Raw genomic sequence first — 19,481 nt, 5'->3', positions numbered from 1 at the left:
GAACATCTTTTGTTGATCAATGCACATGTGTTGTACGTTTGTTTTTCAAACTACGTACAATCAATTTCCCTACTAATGTTTAGAAAATTGATAATTGAAATGCGCCCACTAACGTTCCTAAAGTCAAATTATCAAGCTTATCGAATGCTTTTTCAAACGATTTTCTATCCATGTGTGGCCAGTTTTAGGCAAACCGCAAAACATACAAAAATACTTGCACATGACTGTTTGCCTGTCGAAGACTTTGTAATGCGCCCTAGGTGTTGCAATCTTACATAATACGTGAATGGAGCCTTACTCCACCAGTGGGAGTGCAGTCCAATCACGTCTGTGGGAGGTTGCAACAGACAAGATTTCTGCAAACACCATGGGAGTTTGCCACTGTCAGATGTGGTAGTTAAGTACCGGAGTAGGGGTGGGTTTATCGTAGAATAGGTTAGTGTGATTGGGGGCTGGGGAGTTTTTATCCTAATGTGAACCTGTTTTACCTTTTTGAATGTTAAACAGTTCATGTATATGCATTTAGCTGCTTAGAGTTTAGATTTAATTTTTTTTCTATTATTGAGGAACTCTGCTCTCTAGAACACATACCAGTACGAGTACTGCAGGTTGGTGGTGTTGTCAGTTTTGTGGAGGTTAACCTAGTTTATCTAAATAACAATAACACAGGGTTTTAAGTAGTTTATCAGATTTTCTTGGAGATCATGTGACAGTCCACCCTCTCTGAAATTAACATTTCATTTTAGTTTATTTTCTACTTTTGAAAAAAGGCAATTTATTTGCCTTGTTTTGAATATTCAAAAAAATCTCCTGCAAAAAAAAGAAAATTCAGGTTCAGTCATCTAGTTACAGTCAGTAGGCTTGCTATAATAAAGAGTTTGATGTTCTGTTATTTCAGTGTTTAATGCTATTTTTCCTGTATGCTTTGCTCACTTTCTTTTTATTATGCTTGGAAATAATGTTCGGCAGTGACGTGAACGCCATACATTTTAGCATATTTCAAGTGCTGTTCTTATTAAAAAAAACAGATATCAGTCTAAGACAGTTTGTCAAGGCTGAAATGAGCCTCAGGGGAATGTAATGACAATCTGTGTGCTGCTTCACACAACAACCTATTCATAGCCTGATTTGATTCTTAACAATTGGACTTCAGCCTCTGATTTTTCTCATAAATCTGCCGTATTGTATAGTACCATATTTCTCTTGGACAGTTTAGTGGATTTAGTTTTTTACAAATTTTCCTCAGAGCACACATTGGGCATAATTGATGCTCAGAGCCAGCTTTGGGAACACTAACAATTGATTGGTTTTGTTAGTTTTCCGAGTGGTTGCAGGGGGGGGATGTTAGTGCCCCTTTGTCGTACACATATTTAATGAGCCTTAATGAGGCAATTCCTTTGTGAAGGCAAAGGGTAAAATTAAGGAAGGTGTTCATTTTCACATCCCCTGGAGTGTAGCTGAAGGTCATCATTCTATACTTGACACTTCACTCGACCTCTAATGTACCCTGCAACATATAGTATGCTTACTAAATTAACAGTTGGATTTATTATATTATTATTTATTTATGAAAACACATAGGTAAGAGGAAATGCAAATGCCCCGATTATACAGTATAACAAAGCTGTAACCAAAAATACATAAAAAATAAATGGAAAACACTTTTTAACATAATAAAAGTCTGTTGATCTTTGCAGTGGCAATGCTCTGTTTGTGAAAAGTGCAAGCAGTCCAGGGAATGTAGAAGCCTTGCCATATTTAAGTTTTAACCACTAAAAACTCACATTGGCTTAAACATGCTAATCTGATTTTAAAAATAATTTTACATTTTTAAAAATTACCTGGTGATTATGCTGGGAAGGTCCTTTTTAGGCACTTCCTATTAAAGGGTGACAGAGTTTTCTGTCCCTGTCTTCCTGTTGTGCTCCTTTGTTGCCATCTAATAGAGACACTGTACAATAGGCAGTTATGGTCTACTGGTGTTACCATCAGGAAACTCACCCTAAAAAAAAAAAATCAAAGCAGCCACCGCTGTAGTGCATGGATCTAGACAGGAGATGGTTGCAAAGAGGCTACAGGAGTAAATAAGCAAAAAATGGCAATTGTGTATCACAAGGTAACTGGCATTCATCTAAGGTTTTACATCTACTTTAAAAGTAATCCAGACTTTTGAATTTTAACCCACGTGCTTTGTAACTCTAGGCTGGGCTGCCAGTGGAAGTAGTCCTTTTGTGAACAATATTAGCAGCACACCCAGACTGCTGCTCTCAGCATAACTCTGAGGTTCACTCATGCCCTTTGCTGACATGAAACTGTACTTCTACTGCACAGTAAAAGCCCTGTTGTGCTGAAATTCTCATAAGTGGTTACAATACCTTCCATAACAGCCCAACCATGTCAGATTTAAAAAAAAAAAAAAAAAAAAACATGATAGTATTTTCTATTGATCAATCTATTAACTAGAATGGTGGATTTACCAGTAGACTTTTCACTGAGAAATCAATTTGCTTGTAACACGAATATGTGTTTTATTTTGGCCAGACAATGTACATTAAGGAGATCAGAAATCCTGGTTACTAGATTTACCTGTGCAAGGTTAGAATTGCAGTTCTGCAGATCGAGAGTGAGTCAAATTGTTCTTCTATATTATTTATTAACTATTTATACAATGTGCATCTAGAAGGTACAAATGATTTTTGTCCATGGCTGAAGTGGTTAACAAAGCCAATAAAGGGAAGTAAGGTTTGTGCTGGGATGCTCGAATGCTAACAGCTTGCTCAGAGCAAGATGATACTCATTAGTGTTGTGGTGTGCATCGCAAGATATAGAATAGAACAACTTGCCTGCAAACTTAAACTGCAGCTTGTCATTTTGGCTCTTAAATAAACATTTGAAGGAAAGCCATCAGATTCATAGTGGGTGATTCATTCTGATGTGTTTCCTTTTTCTAAGCTGTTTTCTAATCAGACCTTCTGTCAAAGTACAGGCATTGCTCTTGGGTATAATTTATGGTTACATCCCATTTCACATTAAAAATGTAGCTTATTAGCTTAACAGAGCGGGGATAACAGAAAATTGCATACCTTCTGTGCACACTCTCTTATGATTAAACTGGAAATCGATCTGTTATGGTGAGCGTATTTGTTTCAGACTCCGAGTGTCACTTTATTGTGGTTTCTAGCCAGGGTACCTGGGGATACAATGGATATCTTAAAGAAACATAGCTCTGACACTAACTGTGTCACACAGAAGCCAGTTAGAGGAAATCCTTGATATGTTTAGTGTATTAGGTGAGAAATGCATAGGCTTCTGCCAAAGGATATACTATAGCTATATTAAATGTCTTTTAACAAATAAATGTTCTATAGAGCATCGCCTATTGAGTGTGGGCTGTCGACGATTCTATATGTATGCCTGCAGGTTATGTAGCTCTAATCTTCTGCCCAGGTATCCATTTTAGTTTGAAGACACATGAATTGTTTTATTATTCACCTGTAGTTAATGTAGAGCTCTAATCAAGTAAAATTAAAAAAAAAAAGAAACTCTTTAAAGTGAAACTTAACTCTCCCAATCAACATTGATTATTGTTAATCCTCATGCTGCTGGTGCTAGTAAAAAGATATGAAAGTATATCATGTTTACTTAAAACTTTTTTTTTTTACATTTTTTAAGTTACTTCCTGGTTTCCTGCCCGGGCAAATGATATCCTATATAAGAGTCTTCGGGAGGAGGGATTTTCTCAGCTAAGCACATTCTCCTACACGCATGCTTGAGCTAAGGGCGGATGGATTCCGGGAAGTAAATGTGTGACATACATCATTTCCACTTACTCTAGAGGGCCTTGGCAAGGAATGCTAGGGGTTGTTTTTCAAATGATTTCTTAACAAAATAGAGCATAGAGACATGGATAGGGGAGTTTGCTTTGAATAATAAAAATTAAATAATGTTTTTGGTTTGTGGTGCTCAGATGCAGTGAAGATCTGCTTTAAAATTGTGCACACTCTCAAGGCACCCCATTCAAAAATGTAAATGGCTAACCTAATAGTTTTACATATCTACAACCGCATCCACACATGTAGGACACCCAAAATTAGAGATGATTTATTCTTCTAAAGCAAAAACACCTTTGCACACTGGTACTGACTAGTATTTCAATGTTTTTCTTCTCCCCCTCAGTTTCTATTCCTCGCTCATCTAATGTGACCCCAGTGCTGACAGAGAGGGACAAACAAGGGCACCATGCAGGCGCCTGATGTCCTCTTTATCAACTGATGACGTCATTGGTTGTTAGGACGTCAGCTGCTAGAAGGCTGTAATGGTGCACAATGAAAACCTCTGGCTTTGCATAACTAAAAGACAGGCTTCATCCACCCACTGGCTTGTATTCAATATTGGGGCAAAATTTTAATGGCAAAGGAGTGCTTGATCTAAACACGGGAATTAAAAAAAAAAAAAAAAAGTCAAAATCAAGAACATGGGGACATGACTTTTAACTAGCTGGAGGAAAGTTCAAAACTAGCCTTAGAAAGTATTATTTTACAGAAAAAGTATTTGATGTTTTGAATAGATTTCCAGCAGAGGTAGTGAGTCAGTCAACAGTAATTTTATTTAGAAGTTTAGAAAAAAGGGACAAACCAGATGTACAACTTGGTCTTTTTTTCTGCGGTCACTCTATTATGTTTCAATTTTTAATATTTTTAAGTATAAAATTACTGTATGTAATAAGCTTCATTTAAACTACTGCGTTGGTCCCCCTTCACACATTACCATACACATGTCACACATATACATGTACACAAGTATACGCACACACGTCAATGCGCTATATATATATATATATATATATATATATATATATAGTTCCCATCCCTGGCACTGCAGCACACAGGTTGTCCTTTACTATGCTATACAAAAAAAAACCCTCTCTCTGAACTAAACTACTCTCTGTATTAGAGCTAATTCAGAATAGTTAGTTGCAGCAATGCTCGATTTACTACATATCACAGTGCTTGAAATGAAGTGCAGTGTGTCACGGTGCTCTTCATCTTTAATAGCACACCAACACACTTAACTAGTAACACAATACACCTGTGTCTTTTGGGGGAACCACAATGCTGAGATGTGAGCCATTGAAAAAATGGTTCAAAAGCCTGCAATTTTTTATTTATGAATAGATACTACTGTGTGGCCCTTTTGGGGCATTTTCATTTTGCCTCTGATTACCACAGTTCCGTTCACCCCACCGATGGGTGTCTTCTCAATTGCTTGAATGGACCTCAGTAATTAAAGGAGGTCTATATGCGCTTTTCAGTGTTATAAATGGCACCGTTGCCACTTGCTGTACATTCCAAATCCATGGCTCTCAGCGTGGTGTCAATCATATAGGAGGCAAGAGGAAAGAATCAAAGTGCAGATCGCTTATAAAAAGTATTTATTCCCATATAAAAATCCACTCCCATTTCAGAAGTAAAAAATGAGTATTTCACAATGCAATCCTTCTCTGCATATACAGCTCCACCTAGTCTCAGTGTGATTACGTCACCGCCCACCTCACATGTAGGGCCCAATGTGCGATACACGTGGGATAGGTGGTGATGTAAAAAATGGACTCACAAAAATGTATTATATCTAGATGATTTTTACACTGTTTTCAGATATTTATTTATGCATTCGAATTTTAATGCACTTTATTAAAGGAGAGCGCTGCATTTTTCTGTGACTATTTATGAAGGGATCACCCAAATATCCAAACATAAGTGTTGGCATCTTTTTTTTTTTTTTTTCTAAAATGGTTTTAAATATATGCTATGTACTTAAGCCAACACAAACGTATAGGTCAGCTTTGACACAGCCATGCCATTTACACTGTTAAAAGGCATTCTGCCACCCCTGCAGTAAAATATAATTTGCGCTGCGCATTCAGTCTCAAAAATAAATAAAACCCAACACTGTCAAAGAGCAAGCCACTGTGAGAATTTGCATCGCTTTTATTTCTGCTCTGTGCATGATTTTATAGTCTGCAGAACAATTATGAGATCTCTGGTGGTTGTCTCTTATTAAGCAATTATACATGTATTAATTTTTAATAGGATTAAATACTGAGTTTTATGGTTTTAATTTTGCGAGTATATTTATGTGAATAGTTATCACAGGTAGGCTTTGTTCTAGCTGGATTATTACAAGCTTTAAATTAGATAAAGTGTTCCTTTTAATCAAATCTGCAGAAATGTACCTCTAAGTAATATTTTTAGAGGTGGAGTGTTAGCGGCAAATCATTTATCATTTTCTAGCAATATGTTAGTGGTCCTGCGTGCATTAAAACAATTTCTGTTCTCATTCTCTTGTTCTTGTTTACTATCTATTCTTTAATAAAGGGGATTATTCAAAAATTTACCAAAAAGGATAGAATTTGGCTGTTCTGTTATTTTTGCTTTTTTGTAACTTTTCGTTTTAGTTATATTGTTTGTTCTCAGCCAAAGAGTTGTTTTTTTAATGATAAATAGCTGAAATTCTGAGCCAGGCCAGAAATATGAAAGTGTTTGATTGAAAGTTCTAATTAAGTGAATCTTAGAAAATTAGCTGAAATTAGCTGTCAGAAAGTCACATTTAAATGAGTAATGGTGGGCTTTGGCAGTAAACATTTAAATGATATAAATTGCCATTTAAGCGTATGGTTTAATGTTTGTCATACATTAATGTGACATCTGACTGTGCTGACAATCAAGCAGCCTGCTGTAATTTTAACATATTTAGGGGCTTTTGTCTTACATGCCACCCACAAATTAAGACCATTCTTTTTTTTTATGTATCGCTTTTCGGACTGTATTTTCAAAGCATTGTTAATGAAAGAGGTTCATCATTTTTGTTGAGTAGTTATCTATACCTGGTATTGATTACACAGTACTGTTATCAGTTGTAATGTCAACCTGACTTTTCAGGGAGAGCATACAGAAAATTTAAACATTAGGGTTGTAATAAATTGGCATTATTGCCACAGCTTTATCCATGTAAATGCGTATGATAATATAATGATTTCCAACTTCTTAAAATAGTACATATCCAACTATTAAAGACCGTATTAATGTACTAAACTTTGGCATGCTTCACCATATCTCAAGTACCTTTTGACGTGGTTATTTATAGTTTGTACTTATTGTATTAAATATTTTCAAAAATGTTAAATTATTATTAAAGAATATTAGGTAAATATGTTTTAAACATTATTTAATGAAACTGTACATTCAATTTCTGAAGCAGACATGGCCTTTGGATAGAGGGACTGCTGGCTGAGAACCTGCACTACAGAACAAAGAACAGTAAGGGTCCTTTCACACAGGCATTCCGCCCGGTGGGGTCCGCTTTGCTCAGCAGTGGATCAATCCGCTGATCCCTGCTGAGCAGGTGGATGACTGTGCTGAGAGGGAACTGTCAGAGCCCTGCTCTCTTCTATGGGGAGATCAGATGAAAACGGACCGCCTGTCCATTTTCATCCGATCCACCAGACGGATGGAAAATAGGGTTACCATCCGTCTGGATTTCATGGACCGGATCGGATCGCATGGCAGCTGGTGTCAGTGGAAATGTCACCGTTGACATCAGCTGCCCAATAGTGGTGAATGGAGCATCTGATCAGGTCCACCTGAAAAACTTACAGGTGGACCTGATCGGAAAGCCCTGTGTGAAAGGGCCCTTAGGTTCCTGTACACCTGCAGCTAGGCACCTCTCTCCAGGGCCAATAGTGGCTGAAATTTGTTGTATATCTGTGGTAAACCTGTAGACCTATAACTCAACAAGCAGAATTGATCTGACTTCCTTCTTTGGCCCTCTAAACATACACTCACCACACATATTGCATTCTGACTGTCCATTTCTCCTTAGATCACAGTTTCATTGTGGGAGGGTTATTTGCTTGGATACAATATGAACTGAATGAATTTTTTACATAGGTTATCCAATAAGGCCCCATTCACACTAGTGCGACTTGTCCCGCGATTTTGGACCGTAAAATCGCATGACAAGTCATTTTCCATTAGTTTCAATGAGCCCCATTCATATCAGTGCGTTTTGAAGTCGCACCGACTTCAAAGTAGTTCCTGCACTACTTTGCCACGATTTTAATGTGTTTTGAGGCATATAGCCTTGCCATTGCTTTCAAAATCGCGCCGCAAAATCGCGGCAAAATCGCGGTAAAATTGCGACGCATAAGTGTGAAAGGGGCCTAACAGTTTTGGTACATCTAAAACAAAATATACAATTGTATATTCTTCTGCTGGTAGCCTTAGCGAATAGATGGGAAAGGTAAATTGCATTTACTTTTTTTTTTTTTTTTTTTTACATTCCTTTAGTTGCTTCATGGTTTCTGGCCTAGGCCAAAACGTCAGGCATCCCAGGAGGGGAGGAGGGGGTTTTCTCAGCTAAGCACACCCTCCTACCTGCATGCCTTAGCTAAGAACAGATGGATTCCAGGAAGTAAATGCTACATGAACCATCTGTCCTTACTCTAGTTGGCCATTGCTAGAAATACAAGGGGGTGGCTTTAAAAGTGATTTCTATCATGTTTCTATCAGTTTGTATCATGTTAGATCTAGTGACAACTATATAGGGCTTCGTAGTTGGATACAATACAGATTGATTGGATAGTGTAGGTAGGTTATCCTGCTAGATTTGTTAAATCTAAAGAAGACTGTACAATCTAATTGTTATGTGGCCTACTCCAACACTTGAAACCTACTCCCACCCACCTTCCTACACTTAACAGCCACTTCACTCTTAACTTTTTTTTTTTTTAATTATTTATGGATATGCAATATAACTCAGTAGTATAACATGACAGCACATTCCTGATGAAGAATATCAGCTGTGGCCATTTTACTCTTGACCTTTCCCTAAGGCTGAATTCACACTTGAGCGTAGCGTTTTTTACCGCGATTTTACTGCGATTTTTACCGCGATTTTACCGCAATTTTTTCAGGCGTTTTTCATTGACATCTATCAAAAACGCTGGTAATCAGCCCAAAAAGAAGCTCATGTACTTTTTTCAGCTACAGGCGTTTTGCAAAACGCTCACATGTGAACAGGGGCCATTTAAATGAATGGGGTTTTACTTGTTGGGCGTTTTGGAAGCGTTTCTTTTGAGCGTTTTTGGAGCTGAAAACGCCCAGGTGTGAATGGAGCCTTAAACGTATTACCGAACTATAGCCTTAACTTGTTAAATGCAGTTTTTATTTTATCGTTACAATATTCACACAGTCCTGTGCTAATTGCAGTGGCATCTAATTACCAACATTGCAATAACCCTAATAAAGTAAGGCTTAGGCTAATTGGTGAAGGTATAAATGTTTACTAAAGTGTTATACATATTTTGCTGTGACATATCATTGTCTCTCTTTATTGCAGGCTTTGGAAAGTGAGTTTGTGTCTTGCCAGCTCCACCAATGGATTGATCTTATATTTGGCTACAAGCAGCAGGGACCAGAAGCTGTTCGAGCACTAAATGTGTTCTACTACCTTACTTATGAGGGGGCTGTGAATCTGAGTTCTATTACCGATCCTGTCCTGAGAGAGGTATGTTCATCTATGATGTACCATTGTCAAGGGTTTCATTTTATCTATAGATTCTGGGTATACATGTTCAGTTTTTTTTCGTTCAAGCACTGAGTTGAACGGAAAAAAAATCTGAAAAATCCTCGCTTTAACACAAACCAGGTGGATGCAGGGATCTTTGTCTTCTTTCCTGTTTTGTTAGCAATTTATTTATTTTACTAAGACTGCCTACTGTGCATGCACTGTGTAAACACTCTCAGCATCTGTCGGTTGCTGAAGAGTAGTGCCTAGATGGTGAAACCCCATTGCACATGCTTTGAAGTTGCATCGTTCCCGGCTGCCATTGGCTAAAGGAGGAGGACTCCAGAAGATGAAGAAGCTTTAGTGAAGATGGTGCTAGGAGCTGTGCAGTGACAAAGAAGGGTGCATAGCTGTCATTGCCAAAACATGGCAAACTTGAAGTTAAGTTTGCAATAAAATGCAATTATATCATACTTACTTCTACAGCTCCTGCTGCTCTTCCCATCTTTATTTCTCCTTAAAATGAATTGGCTCTTTAAATGTATCGAATGGATACAAAGCTCCTTTGCAAACACAACACCCTACATTTTACCTCCCCTTTCCCTGTGCTTTATAAAATACAATCTGCACAGTATAAAGAACTCTGAATTACTAATGATCCTTGAACTCTTAAAATCTTCCTTAATTTAATGGGACCTCATTATGTTTATCATCCTTGTGGGGGGGGGGGGGGGGGGTCATGATTGTACTGGAAAGGGTATTTTTTTATTTTTTTTTGGGGTAACTTTTTTTTTACACTTTTTTTTTTTATCACATAGGGAACCAAATTTCCCTATGTGGTAGCATTTTTTTATATAGGTTCTCTAATGAGAAGCCAGAAGTCTATTTGACCCCTGACGTCTCAGTTGCTTTCAAATGAAGCTGATGGAACACTTCCATATTAATTCTGGTTAGGGGAGATTAGGGAAGAGGCGCACTACCTGGGGTCCGTGAAAAAGACTGGTTGGCTGTACAGCAGCCTGATCGCTTCCACCTGACAGATGACAGTCCTCCAGAGTACAGGGGTCAGGAGGAGTGTGTAATATAGAGTGCAGTGGTGAAGAGTGCACAATTGATAGAGCACAGGGATTAGGGTGGATACCATACAGGGAGCGGGGTTGGGCTATATTAACTCGTAGAGAGAATACAGCCAAAAGGACCTCCCTCCCCAAACCAAAATTCTCCCTCCTTATAAGGCCTCTTGCACACGATACTCCTGTTTGAGCATCTCTTTTTTCAGCCGTAATTTTTGTCTCATTGAAATGCGTGCAAATTCGCGCATCTGAATATGCAAATTTTTTTTTCAGATCAACAGTATGGGACTGTGTGCATTCATTTGATCATATTTGCGCATATTTGCACGCAAATGCGCGCATTAGGCGTAAATTACTGTCCAAAAATGCAGATTTCTCTGTCGCTCATTGACAGACGTAGTCCTCGTTGATTAATAACAACTCGGGTTATACTGCCCTCTACAGGAGTAGGACTAGACAGGAAAGAAAACGTTCTGGCCACACCTTAGGGGCAGTCCCAGAGGGTATATCCTCTCTCTCTCTGCTACAGCAAATCCGTTTTTTTTCTGTCTAGTTAGGAGTAAGGACCTAGATGCCTTGCTGGGATCTTCGGTCCTGGCAGGATTTTTTTCTTAGAAAGATTTTTTTAGACAGCTTTTTTCTCCAGTGTTCCTGTGAGATCTTCAAGCAAGAAAGCTGGAACTGGGCAAAGGGCTGGATGTTGAGATCCAGTGGTCACCCCAGTTCAGCCTACGAGCGCGTGCAGGCCATAGCTCCGCGCTGGGTCGGCCGCGACATAGTCCCACTGGACGGGGACTGACCCTGCGAGTTAAACGTCTCGCCTGGACGCCAATGACCAACAGAGTCACGGCGTCCGTATTGGTCGACAGCCCCCCCACCCCGGTGGAGAGGGGTTCTGTTAGGAGTTGGCGCCCGCCTGGTTCCGGTATGGTGAGTAGAATGTTCCCCCTCTCCCCCTGTCGGGTTTGTTGGTGGACGCGGGCCCTCTCTGGGATGGTAGGTGGGTCTCCCCTCTATCCTATTACATGTCACAGATCCCCCTATTTGAGTGTGATTGTTTGTGAATAGAAACCAGGAGGCTTGGTTTGGGAGCTGACAATCTAGAGTCATTGTAAGACTGTAAAGGTGACTGAAGTCAGTGGCAGTACAAAAGGGCATTACTATTGAAGTAAAAGGTATCCCACCTGTCAGAGTGTGTACACAGCCTGAGTTACTGCAGTCCAGATCGCCATTCCTCCAGCAGCCCAGGGACCGCATGCGGCCCACCAGGGTCCTATACCGCCAGCCAGGCTTTTTTCATCATTCAGGTGAAGTTTGTGGGGCCAAGCTCCCGCAGGCCGCCAGGCCGAATACATACTTACCACAGGCCGCTGCTAGCCGCCGCTATCCCACACAGGCCGCCGCCATTGTTTGGTAGATCACACGAGGCCGCCATATTGGCGTAGCCTCGTGTCTCCAGCATGGGGGAGGCCATGTTTGAGGTGACCAAACACCTCGAGGAGCTATGGGGAGGCGCCGGAAGGCGTGTAAAGGGGCGGAGCCGCCTCCTTTTACCCGGGAAAGCAAGCCAAAGACTTCCTGTTTGTAATAGACAGTGCTGGAACAGGTTGTGTTGAAACTTCTGAGCATCAAGTGGTGAGCCTTGAGGTCTCTCTCTCTCTCTCTCTCTCTCTCTCTGTAGGGGTCCTAAAGCAGGTAACACTAAGGGGCGCTGTGGCGCTGGGGGTCTAAAGAAAAAAAAAAGTTTTTTATTTTTGCAAATTTTTTTTTTCCCGGCAAGTGCTGGAATAATCATGGACCCTGCCACACAGGTGCCCCCACCTGATCCCCTCGAGGTGGCCGCAGGACCCTCCAGTTCACAGAATATTGATGCATTTACAGCAGTTTTGGAGTCTTTGGTATCCCGGGTGGAGATGGCCTGTCAGGGACGGGGGAGAAAGCGACCCCCGCCTACCCCTATTTCATCTGATACTTCAGATTCTGAGATGGTCATTGCAGCTGCAGGTCCCTCTGCAGGGGCTGTTGTCTCAGGTAAAGTTCCCTCAGACAGTGAGGAGGACGTTCCTGCCTCCGCCATAGCACAAGAAGCAGCATTGGTGGACGCACTAGTTGTGGCAGTCCGGGAGACCTTAAGACTTGAGGTTTTACCGGCAGAGATAACCGAGATAGAAATTCCCTTTGGTACTAGTAAGCCTACCAAGACGGCGAAGGTTTTTCCCTTACCCAAATGTTTTGGTAATAAAATCAAAGAGGAATGGGATCATCCTAAACGTACTCTTACTGTTTCCAAGCGCATTGCTAGACGCTATCCGTTTGAGGAATCCCTCATTAAGAAATGGACGGTACCACCAGTGGTGGATCAACCTATTTCCAGACTGAATAAAGCCACGGTTATCCCGTTGGAGGAAGCTCCGTCCTTTAAGGATACGGTGGATCGGAAAATGGAAGCGGAGTCCCGCACCATTTTTTCCCTGATTGGGTCAGCCTTTAGACCAGTGATTGTCATTGGTTTAGTTTCACAAACATTAACGGAATGGGCAAGATTGTTACGCCATGACCTAAAGCGGGAAGGTATCCCCCAGGCAGCATCTGAGTTGATGGAGCAAATCATACAAGGACTGCAGTTCGTCTGTGACTCAGCCCTGGATGCCACCCCCTTGTTGGGGCATGCATCGATGTCAGCGGTAGTCCTCAGACGTGTGCTGTGGTTAAAGTGCTGGTCGGCGGATCTAGGTTCCAAAAAAACCTTGGCGAATCTCCCTTTTCAGGGGAATCGCCTATTTGGGGCCACCCTAGATGAGATCTTTCCGGATGTCACTGGGGGCAAGAGCACTTTTTTGCCGCAGGCTGCTAAAGCTAAAGGACCTCGTAACAAGCGTGGACCTTTCTTTGCCGCTCATAAAGGGTTAGTTCACTCCGCTGGGGCGAGCGGGAAAGGCAAAGCCCCTCTAGGAGGGTTCAAGAGGCGCTGGTCGGGCAAACAAAAGGCCGACTCCGCCAAACCTGAAGTCAAGGCTAACACAGCTTGAAGGTGCGCCCCCACCCGGCTTAGGGGTGGGGGGACGTCTTCACCGGTGTTCAGATCTAGGACTTTCCTGAATCCCGGACTAAGGGGTTCAGGAGATCATACGATCAGGATACAAGATCGAGTGTCGATCACTGCTACCGGTGCGATTCTTCCCTTCCAACATTTAGGTGCTACAGGGAGCGATAGTTCCCGTTCCCTGAACAGATCATTTTCCTTACCTTTTCCAAGGATCATTCTCAGTTCCCTCAAAGAATCGGATCCGGTTGAGCAAGCGGACCAAGGAGCCTCTAGTCGGGTGACTTCGGTCTCTCATGCTCAACCAGGAGAAATCACCACTCCTGATAGGAATCAAGTTTCTGATAAATGTGTGGGAACAGAGAGCGATCAGACTTTGTCGGATTACCTGGACCAAGCAGCTCTAGGGCAGCCTGGTTCGGATCCAGTCCGACAATATCTGGGTGATGGCTTAGGTCGATCACCAAAGATTTCACCATCTGTGTCTTCATCAGAGCATCCCGGAGGGGGATCTGTTGGCATATCGGCTCAACAGGAAGGCGCGGAGGTGGGCAACGCGCGCCCGCGATCCTCTAGCGGACGCAGCAGGCGCGCTGAACGGCCTGTAAAGGCAGTGTCAGCTACTATATGTCTTCCCTCCTCTCAGATTGCTGCTGAGATTTCTCTGCAGGATAGAGATGGAGGGAACTCCAGTTATCCTGGAAATTCTAGGCTAGCCTCATCAAGCCGGTCAGGCCGACTTGGACATACTAGTCGCGAACGCTCCTTGGAGACCTCCTCTCAGGGAGGATCTGCGGTCTCAAGGACCGATCTTCCATCGTGCTTTACAGTCGCTGGTTTTAATGGCCTGGCCATTGAGACCCAGGTACTGAAGGACAGAGGGCTGTCAGCTTCAGTTATTCCTACTCTAATTAAAGCAAGGAAAGCGACTTCCAGCAAAGTCTATCATCGCACATGGAAGACTTATATTGCGTGGTGTGAATCTTTGGGATTTCCCCCACGTACCTATTCGGTGACCCGAATCTTGGCTTTTCTGCAAAAGGGGGTTGAGCAGAAACTATCCTTGAGCACCATCAAGGGTCAGGTTTCAGCATTAGCAATCTTCTTTCAGAAGCCTTTGGCTACTCATTCCTTGGTGCGGAATTTCGTCCAGGGGGTGCGGCACTTGGCTCCGCCAGTCCGCGCGCCCTTACCACCCTGGGATCTTAATTTGGTTTTGTCGGTTCTGCAGAAACCTCCCTTTGAAAATATCAGGGAGATTCCCTTGCTTACATTATCCCAGAAGGTGGCCTTCTTGGTGGCTATCACTTCTGCACGCAGGGTGTCAGAACTGGCTGCATTATCATGCCATTCCCCATATCTAGTGGTTCATAGGGATAAGGTAGTTCTTCATCCGAAGCCATCCTTTCTTCCTAAGGTGGTTTCAGAATTTCATCTGAATGAAGATATTGTGCTACCTTCCTTGTGTCCTCAGCCCAATCATCCTCGGGAATATGCGTTGCATTCCTTGGATGTGGTTCGGGCAATCAGGGTATACCTGAAGGCTACGGAAACGTTCCGTAAGACGGATTCACTTTTTGTGATCACGGATGGCCCCAGAAAGGGGTTGCCTGCATCTGCCGCAACTATCTCCAAATGGATCAGACAGACGGTGGTACAGGCTTATTCTATTAAGGGTCGGAATCCTCCGTTCCCTGTTAAGGCGCACTCCACTCGAGCGCTCAGTACTTTCTGGGCCTACCGCCATCAGGCGTCAGTGGTCCAGGTGTGCAAGGCGGCCACCTGGTCGTCGGTACATACCTTTACGAAATTTTATAAAGTTGATGTGATGGCATCGGCGGATGCCTCATTTGGCCGCAAGGTTTTGCAGGCCGCAATTTGAGGAGACCGGTGGTCTACCTCGAGGGTTTTTTTCCGTTGGAATTTCAGTTGAGTCTCATCGTGTGATTGATGAGCCTTTAAAACTTATTGTTGGCACCGGTTGGGCCTTCTAGATTGGATTTTGATTTCCATTTTCCCACCCCTCATTTGTGGTACTGCTTTGGGACGTCCCGAGTTATTAATCAACGAGGACTACGTCTGTCAATGAGCGACAGAGAAAAATTGATTTTTGTAAAATCTTCCCGTAAAATCCTTTTCTCTTAAGCTCATTGACAGACGTAGTACCCGCCCCTCTGTTTTGGAGTTGGGTTGGGTTAAATTCTCTAAACACTGCTTTGTGACATAACTGATTTGCTGTAGCAGAGAGAGAGAGGATATACCCTCTGGGACTGCCCCTAAGGTGTGGCCAGAATGTTTTCTTTCCTGTCTAGTCCTACTCCTGTAGAGGGCAGTATAACCCGAGTTGTTATTAATCAACGAGGACTACGTCTGTCAATGAGCTTAAGAGAAAAGGATTTTACGGTAAGATTTTACAAAAATCCATTTTTTTCTATTTTGTTCTTACTGAAGAATACGCAGCGCTCATTTACGCGCCTGTGTGCATAGGCACATTAGAATGAATGGGCTCTATTTTAGCTCATAAAAAAAAAAGCTGTACTGAGCATTTTTAAGCTGCAGAGTGCAAGGGGCCTAACAGATAACCACCCCCTACCATTGCAAATCTACTCCCAGTACAGCTCCCCCCCCCCTCCCTTCCACAAAACGCATTCACTAAACAAGGTAGTCCAGAGTAAATTACAGTGAGGGAAAGATCTCCCTCGACTGGGTCAGGAGTTGGGTAGTAACTGTTCAGAACCGGAGAGGCTCTCCTTGTGTCTGAGTTGTGACAGGTAGCAGAAGTGGTGGCTGCAGTACTTCAAGTGCATGGTGGACTCAGCAGACAGCCTGGAGGGGATGGTATTGAACTCCCTTCCCACTGTTATCTTCGTCCCATTTTCTCATTTAGTACTTGAACTAAGTTATCAAATTCCATGTTGATTTACATATTGGAACTATTTATCATTCTGTCTATCCTTCACTCCAGTTTTCCATTATACAGACAACACGTTTTCACAGTACTATAATGCATTCAGTACTGGAAAAAATCACGTGAATGGGAATTGCTTGCATCAGTTTACTTATACTGTGATTATATATTCAGCCTCATACATTTTTTTAATATTCATTTGCCACTTTCAGTGGAGAGGGTTTAGGTCCTTGGAAACATTTATCAAGTGGAGGGTAGGTAAAGTCTTGTATTTGGGTACGAGTTGTCCTCTTATATGTAAGAGGCAAAGTTCTGGGGTTAGCTTCATTGTAGTTACTATAATGCTAGAGATTAAATTAGTGAGTCCCAAAGGGGTTGGCGTAATCACATTTCCACAGATATGAAGATCAGTTCCCCGATCTTTGGGGCATCTACAGCAGAGAGCTGTGGCACGGGGACTTAATCTATGTAACTTTTTAGGAGTGAGGTACCGTGGGTTAGCCATTTATCTGATGTTTCCTGCGTTTTGGTACTAATAAAGCATCTGTAGGTGGACATTCATTGTCTGTCAGTGAATGCATATGCTCCCGCAATCAGGAGAAGCAGGGCCTAGAATTTTCATGGCATGGTTAACCGCTTGCCGACCGCAGCACGACTATTTACTCCGGCAGTCAGCCCCCTCCAGGCAAAACGACGTAGGGCTACGTCGCTCGCCCACGAGCCTCGAGGAGGCGAGCGCGCGCCGCCCACGAGCCTCGAGGAGGCGAGCGCGCGCCGCCGGAGGCGCTCTCCACTCCCGAGGTCCGTGGGTCACTCACGATCTCCCGCTGAAGAGGGAGAAAGGCAGGCGGCTAATGTAAACAAAGCCGCCTGTCATTCTCCCTGGTGTAACAGCAGAGACTATACGATCCTATGTTACATCACACGCCACGCCCCCCCACAGTTAGAACCATGCCCCTAGGGATACATTTAACCCACTGATCACCATTAAAGTTAACCCCTTCCCTGCCAGTGTAATTTTTACAGTAACAGTGCATATTTATAGCACTGATTACTGTAGTAATGTCACTGGTACCCCCAAAAGTGTCAAAAATGTCAGTCAAGGGTCCGATCTGTCCGCCGCAATGTCTTAGTCCCGCAAAAAAATCGCAGATCGCCGCCATTACTAGTAAAAAATAAAAAAAACAATAAAAATTACATAAATCTTTCCCATAGTTAGTAGACGCAATAACTTTTGCGCAAACCAATCAAAATACGCTTATTGCGATTTTTATTACCAAACATATGTAGCAGAAAACAAATTGGCCTAAAATGTAAAAAAATTTTGATTTTTACATTTTTTTTTGGGGAATTTCATATCAAAAAATTTGTAAAATATTGCTATTTTTTCAACATTGTTGCTCTTTTTTTGTTTATAGCGCAAAAAGTAAAAATCGCACAGGTGATCAAATACCACCAAAAGAAAGCTCTGTTTGTGGGAAAAAAAGGACATCAATTTCATTTGGGTACAGCGTCGCACGACCGCGCATTTGTCCGGTAAATTCACGCAGTGCCGAATCGCAAAATAGGCCCTGGTCTTTGAGCAGCCAAATCCTCCGGGGCTTAAGTGGTTAAAGGTTAAGTTCATCATTAAAAAATTAATAAATGCACATATTTTGCAGGGAAAAAATTTGAATTTATTATATTTTCCACAGGAGCCTGCAGAGCATTGCACCCTTGATTGGTGGATTGCAAGTGCAATATCAGGGTGCTGCAAACTATTTCTTCAACTCTCTGCCCATACCTGTACACTCTTTCAGTTAGAGAGCTGGGGAAGTGCCAATTACTAAAAGTACATTGATTATTACACTTGTGTTCCATTGATAATTATTAAAACCGAACTTCAGCTTTTCCTCCCCAAAACAGCAGATGCATTGTGCATGTAAATGAACCACAGCCTCACTGTCATTCTATCTGTATCTTACCTACTTTAGCTGTATACAGCAAGTTTCTGTGTCTGTTATGTCACTCCTCCTTCTGCCTGAATTTCAAAGTTCTCTGACTTACTTTTTCCTTCCTTTGCCAGTCCTGATACTACATGTCCCATCATGCTTTTAGTCTCTGTAGTTTGGCAGGCAGGCTATGGTAGTCACTTGGAGCAGCTGTGGGAGTTGATGTGGGCGGGTCTAAGGATTACTGTTGGTGTTTCTGGGCTTTCATACGAGTGGTGATTGGGGGAGGAATGGAATTGTGTTACCCCTGCCCAAACTCCATTCCTCCGTGCAGTGAATAAGGGAGGAAGCTGGAAGTGGAACTTTAGTCAGAAAGTTAGTGATTCTAAAGGCAATTTTTTTTAATTTTTTAAAAAATATCAAACATGTCATACTTCCCTGCTGTGTGTAATGGTTAGTTATATTTCCCTGCTGTGTGTAATGGTTTTGCAGAGAGCAGCCCGGGTCCTCTTCTCCCACCATCGCTTGCTAAGAGGGCATTAATGCATGCTTGCTCATGCAACCTGCACAGAAAATGCATGGCAACACCCACTTAACACGTGTCGTTCTCACAGTGCCACATAGGCTGGGTTTGTACCTTGCACTTTATATTTAGGCTGTGTTCTCATCTGCGCATTTCTGCACACTTGATAACCCGCAAGAAAATGCACTCTTTACCATGTATTTCAGAAATGCATGGCAGTGCGCATCACATTTACATTACCATTTGTTTGCATCTGCCTGTTTCCAATTGCACAGCAACCTGCAATAAGAAAAATGCACGCTTTGCCATGTGTTTTGAAAATGAGCAGCAATGTATGTCATGCTTGCGTTACCATTTAGGCTGCATTCATGTTTATGCATTTCCAAAGCAACCAGCACAGAAAACACGCACTTTGTTGTGCGGTTTAAAAACACATAGC

General features: G+C 42.2%; 1 protein-coding gene across 2 annotated transcripts in view; it reads left to right on the top strand.

Annotated features, from left to right (window-relative positions):
• LRBA (LPS responsive beige-like anchor protein) overlaps window positions 1–19,481 on the top strand; it is a 1,198,938-nt gene that overhangs the window by 1,059,562 nt on the left and 119,895 nt on the right. For both annotated transcript variants that reach the window (XM_082258080.1, XM_082258079.1), the window contains exon 47: window positions 9,397–9,564. In XM_082258080.1, coding sequence (XP_082114206.1) covers window positions 9,397–9,564 — 168 coding nt within the window. The remainder of the gene's footprint in view (window positions 1–9,396; window positions 9,565–19,481) is intronic.

This window comes from Pelophylax lessonae (genome assembly GCF_965119305.1).
Source record: "Pelophylax lessonae genome assembly, chromosome: 1".
NCBI classification, from domain to species: domain Eukaryota; kingdom Metazoa; phylum Chordata; class Amphibia; order Anura; family Ranidae; genus Pelophylax; species Pelophylax lessonae.
The sequence above is the reverse complement of the archived record's forward strand: the minus strand, read 5'-3'. Positions and strand labels throughout refer to the sequence as shown.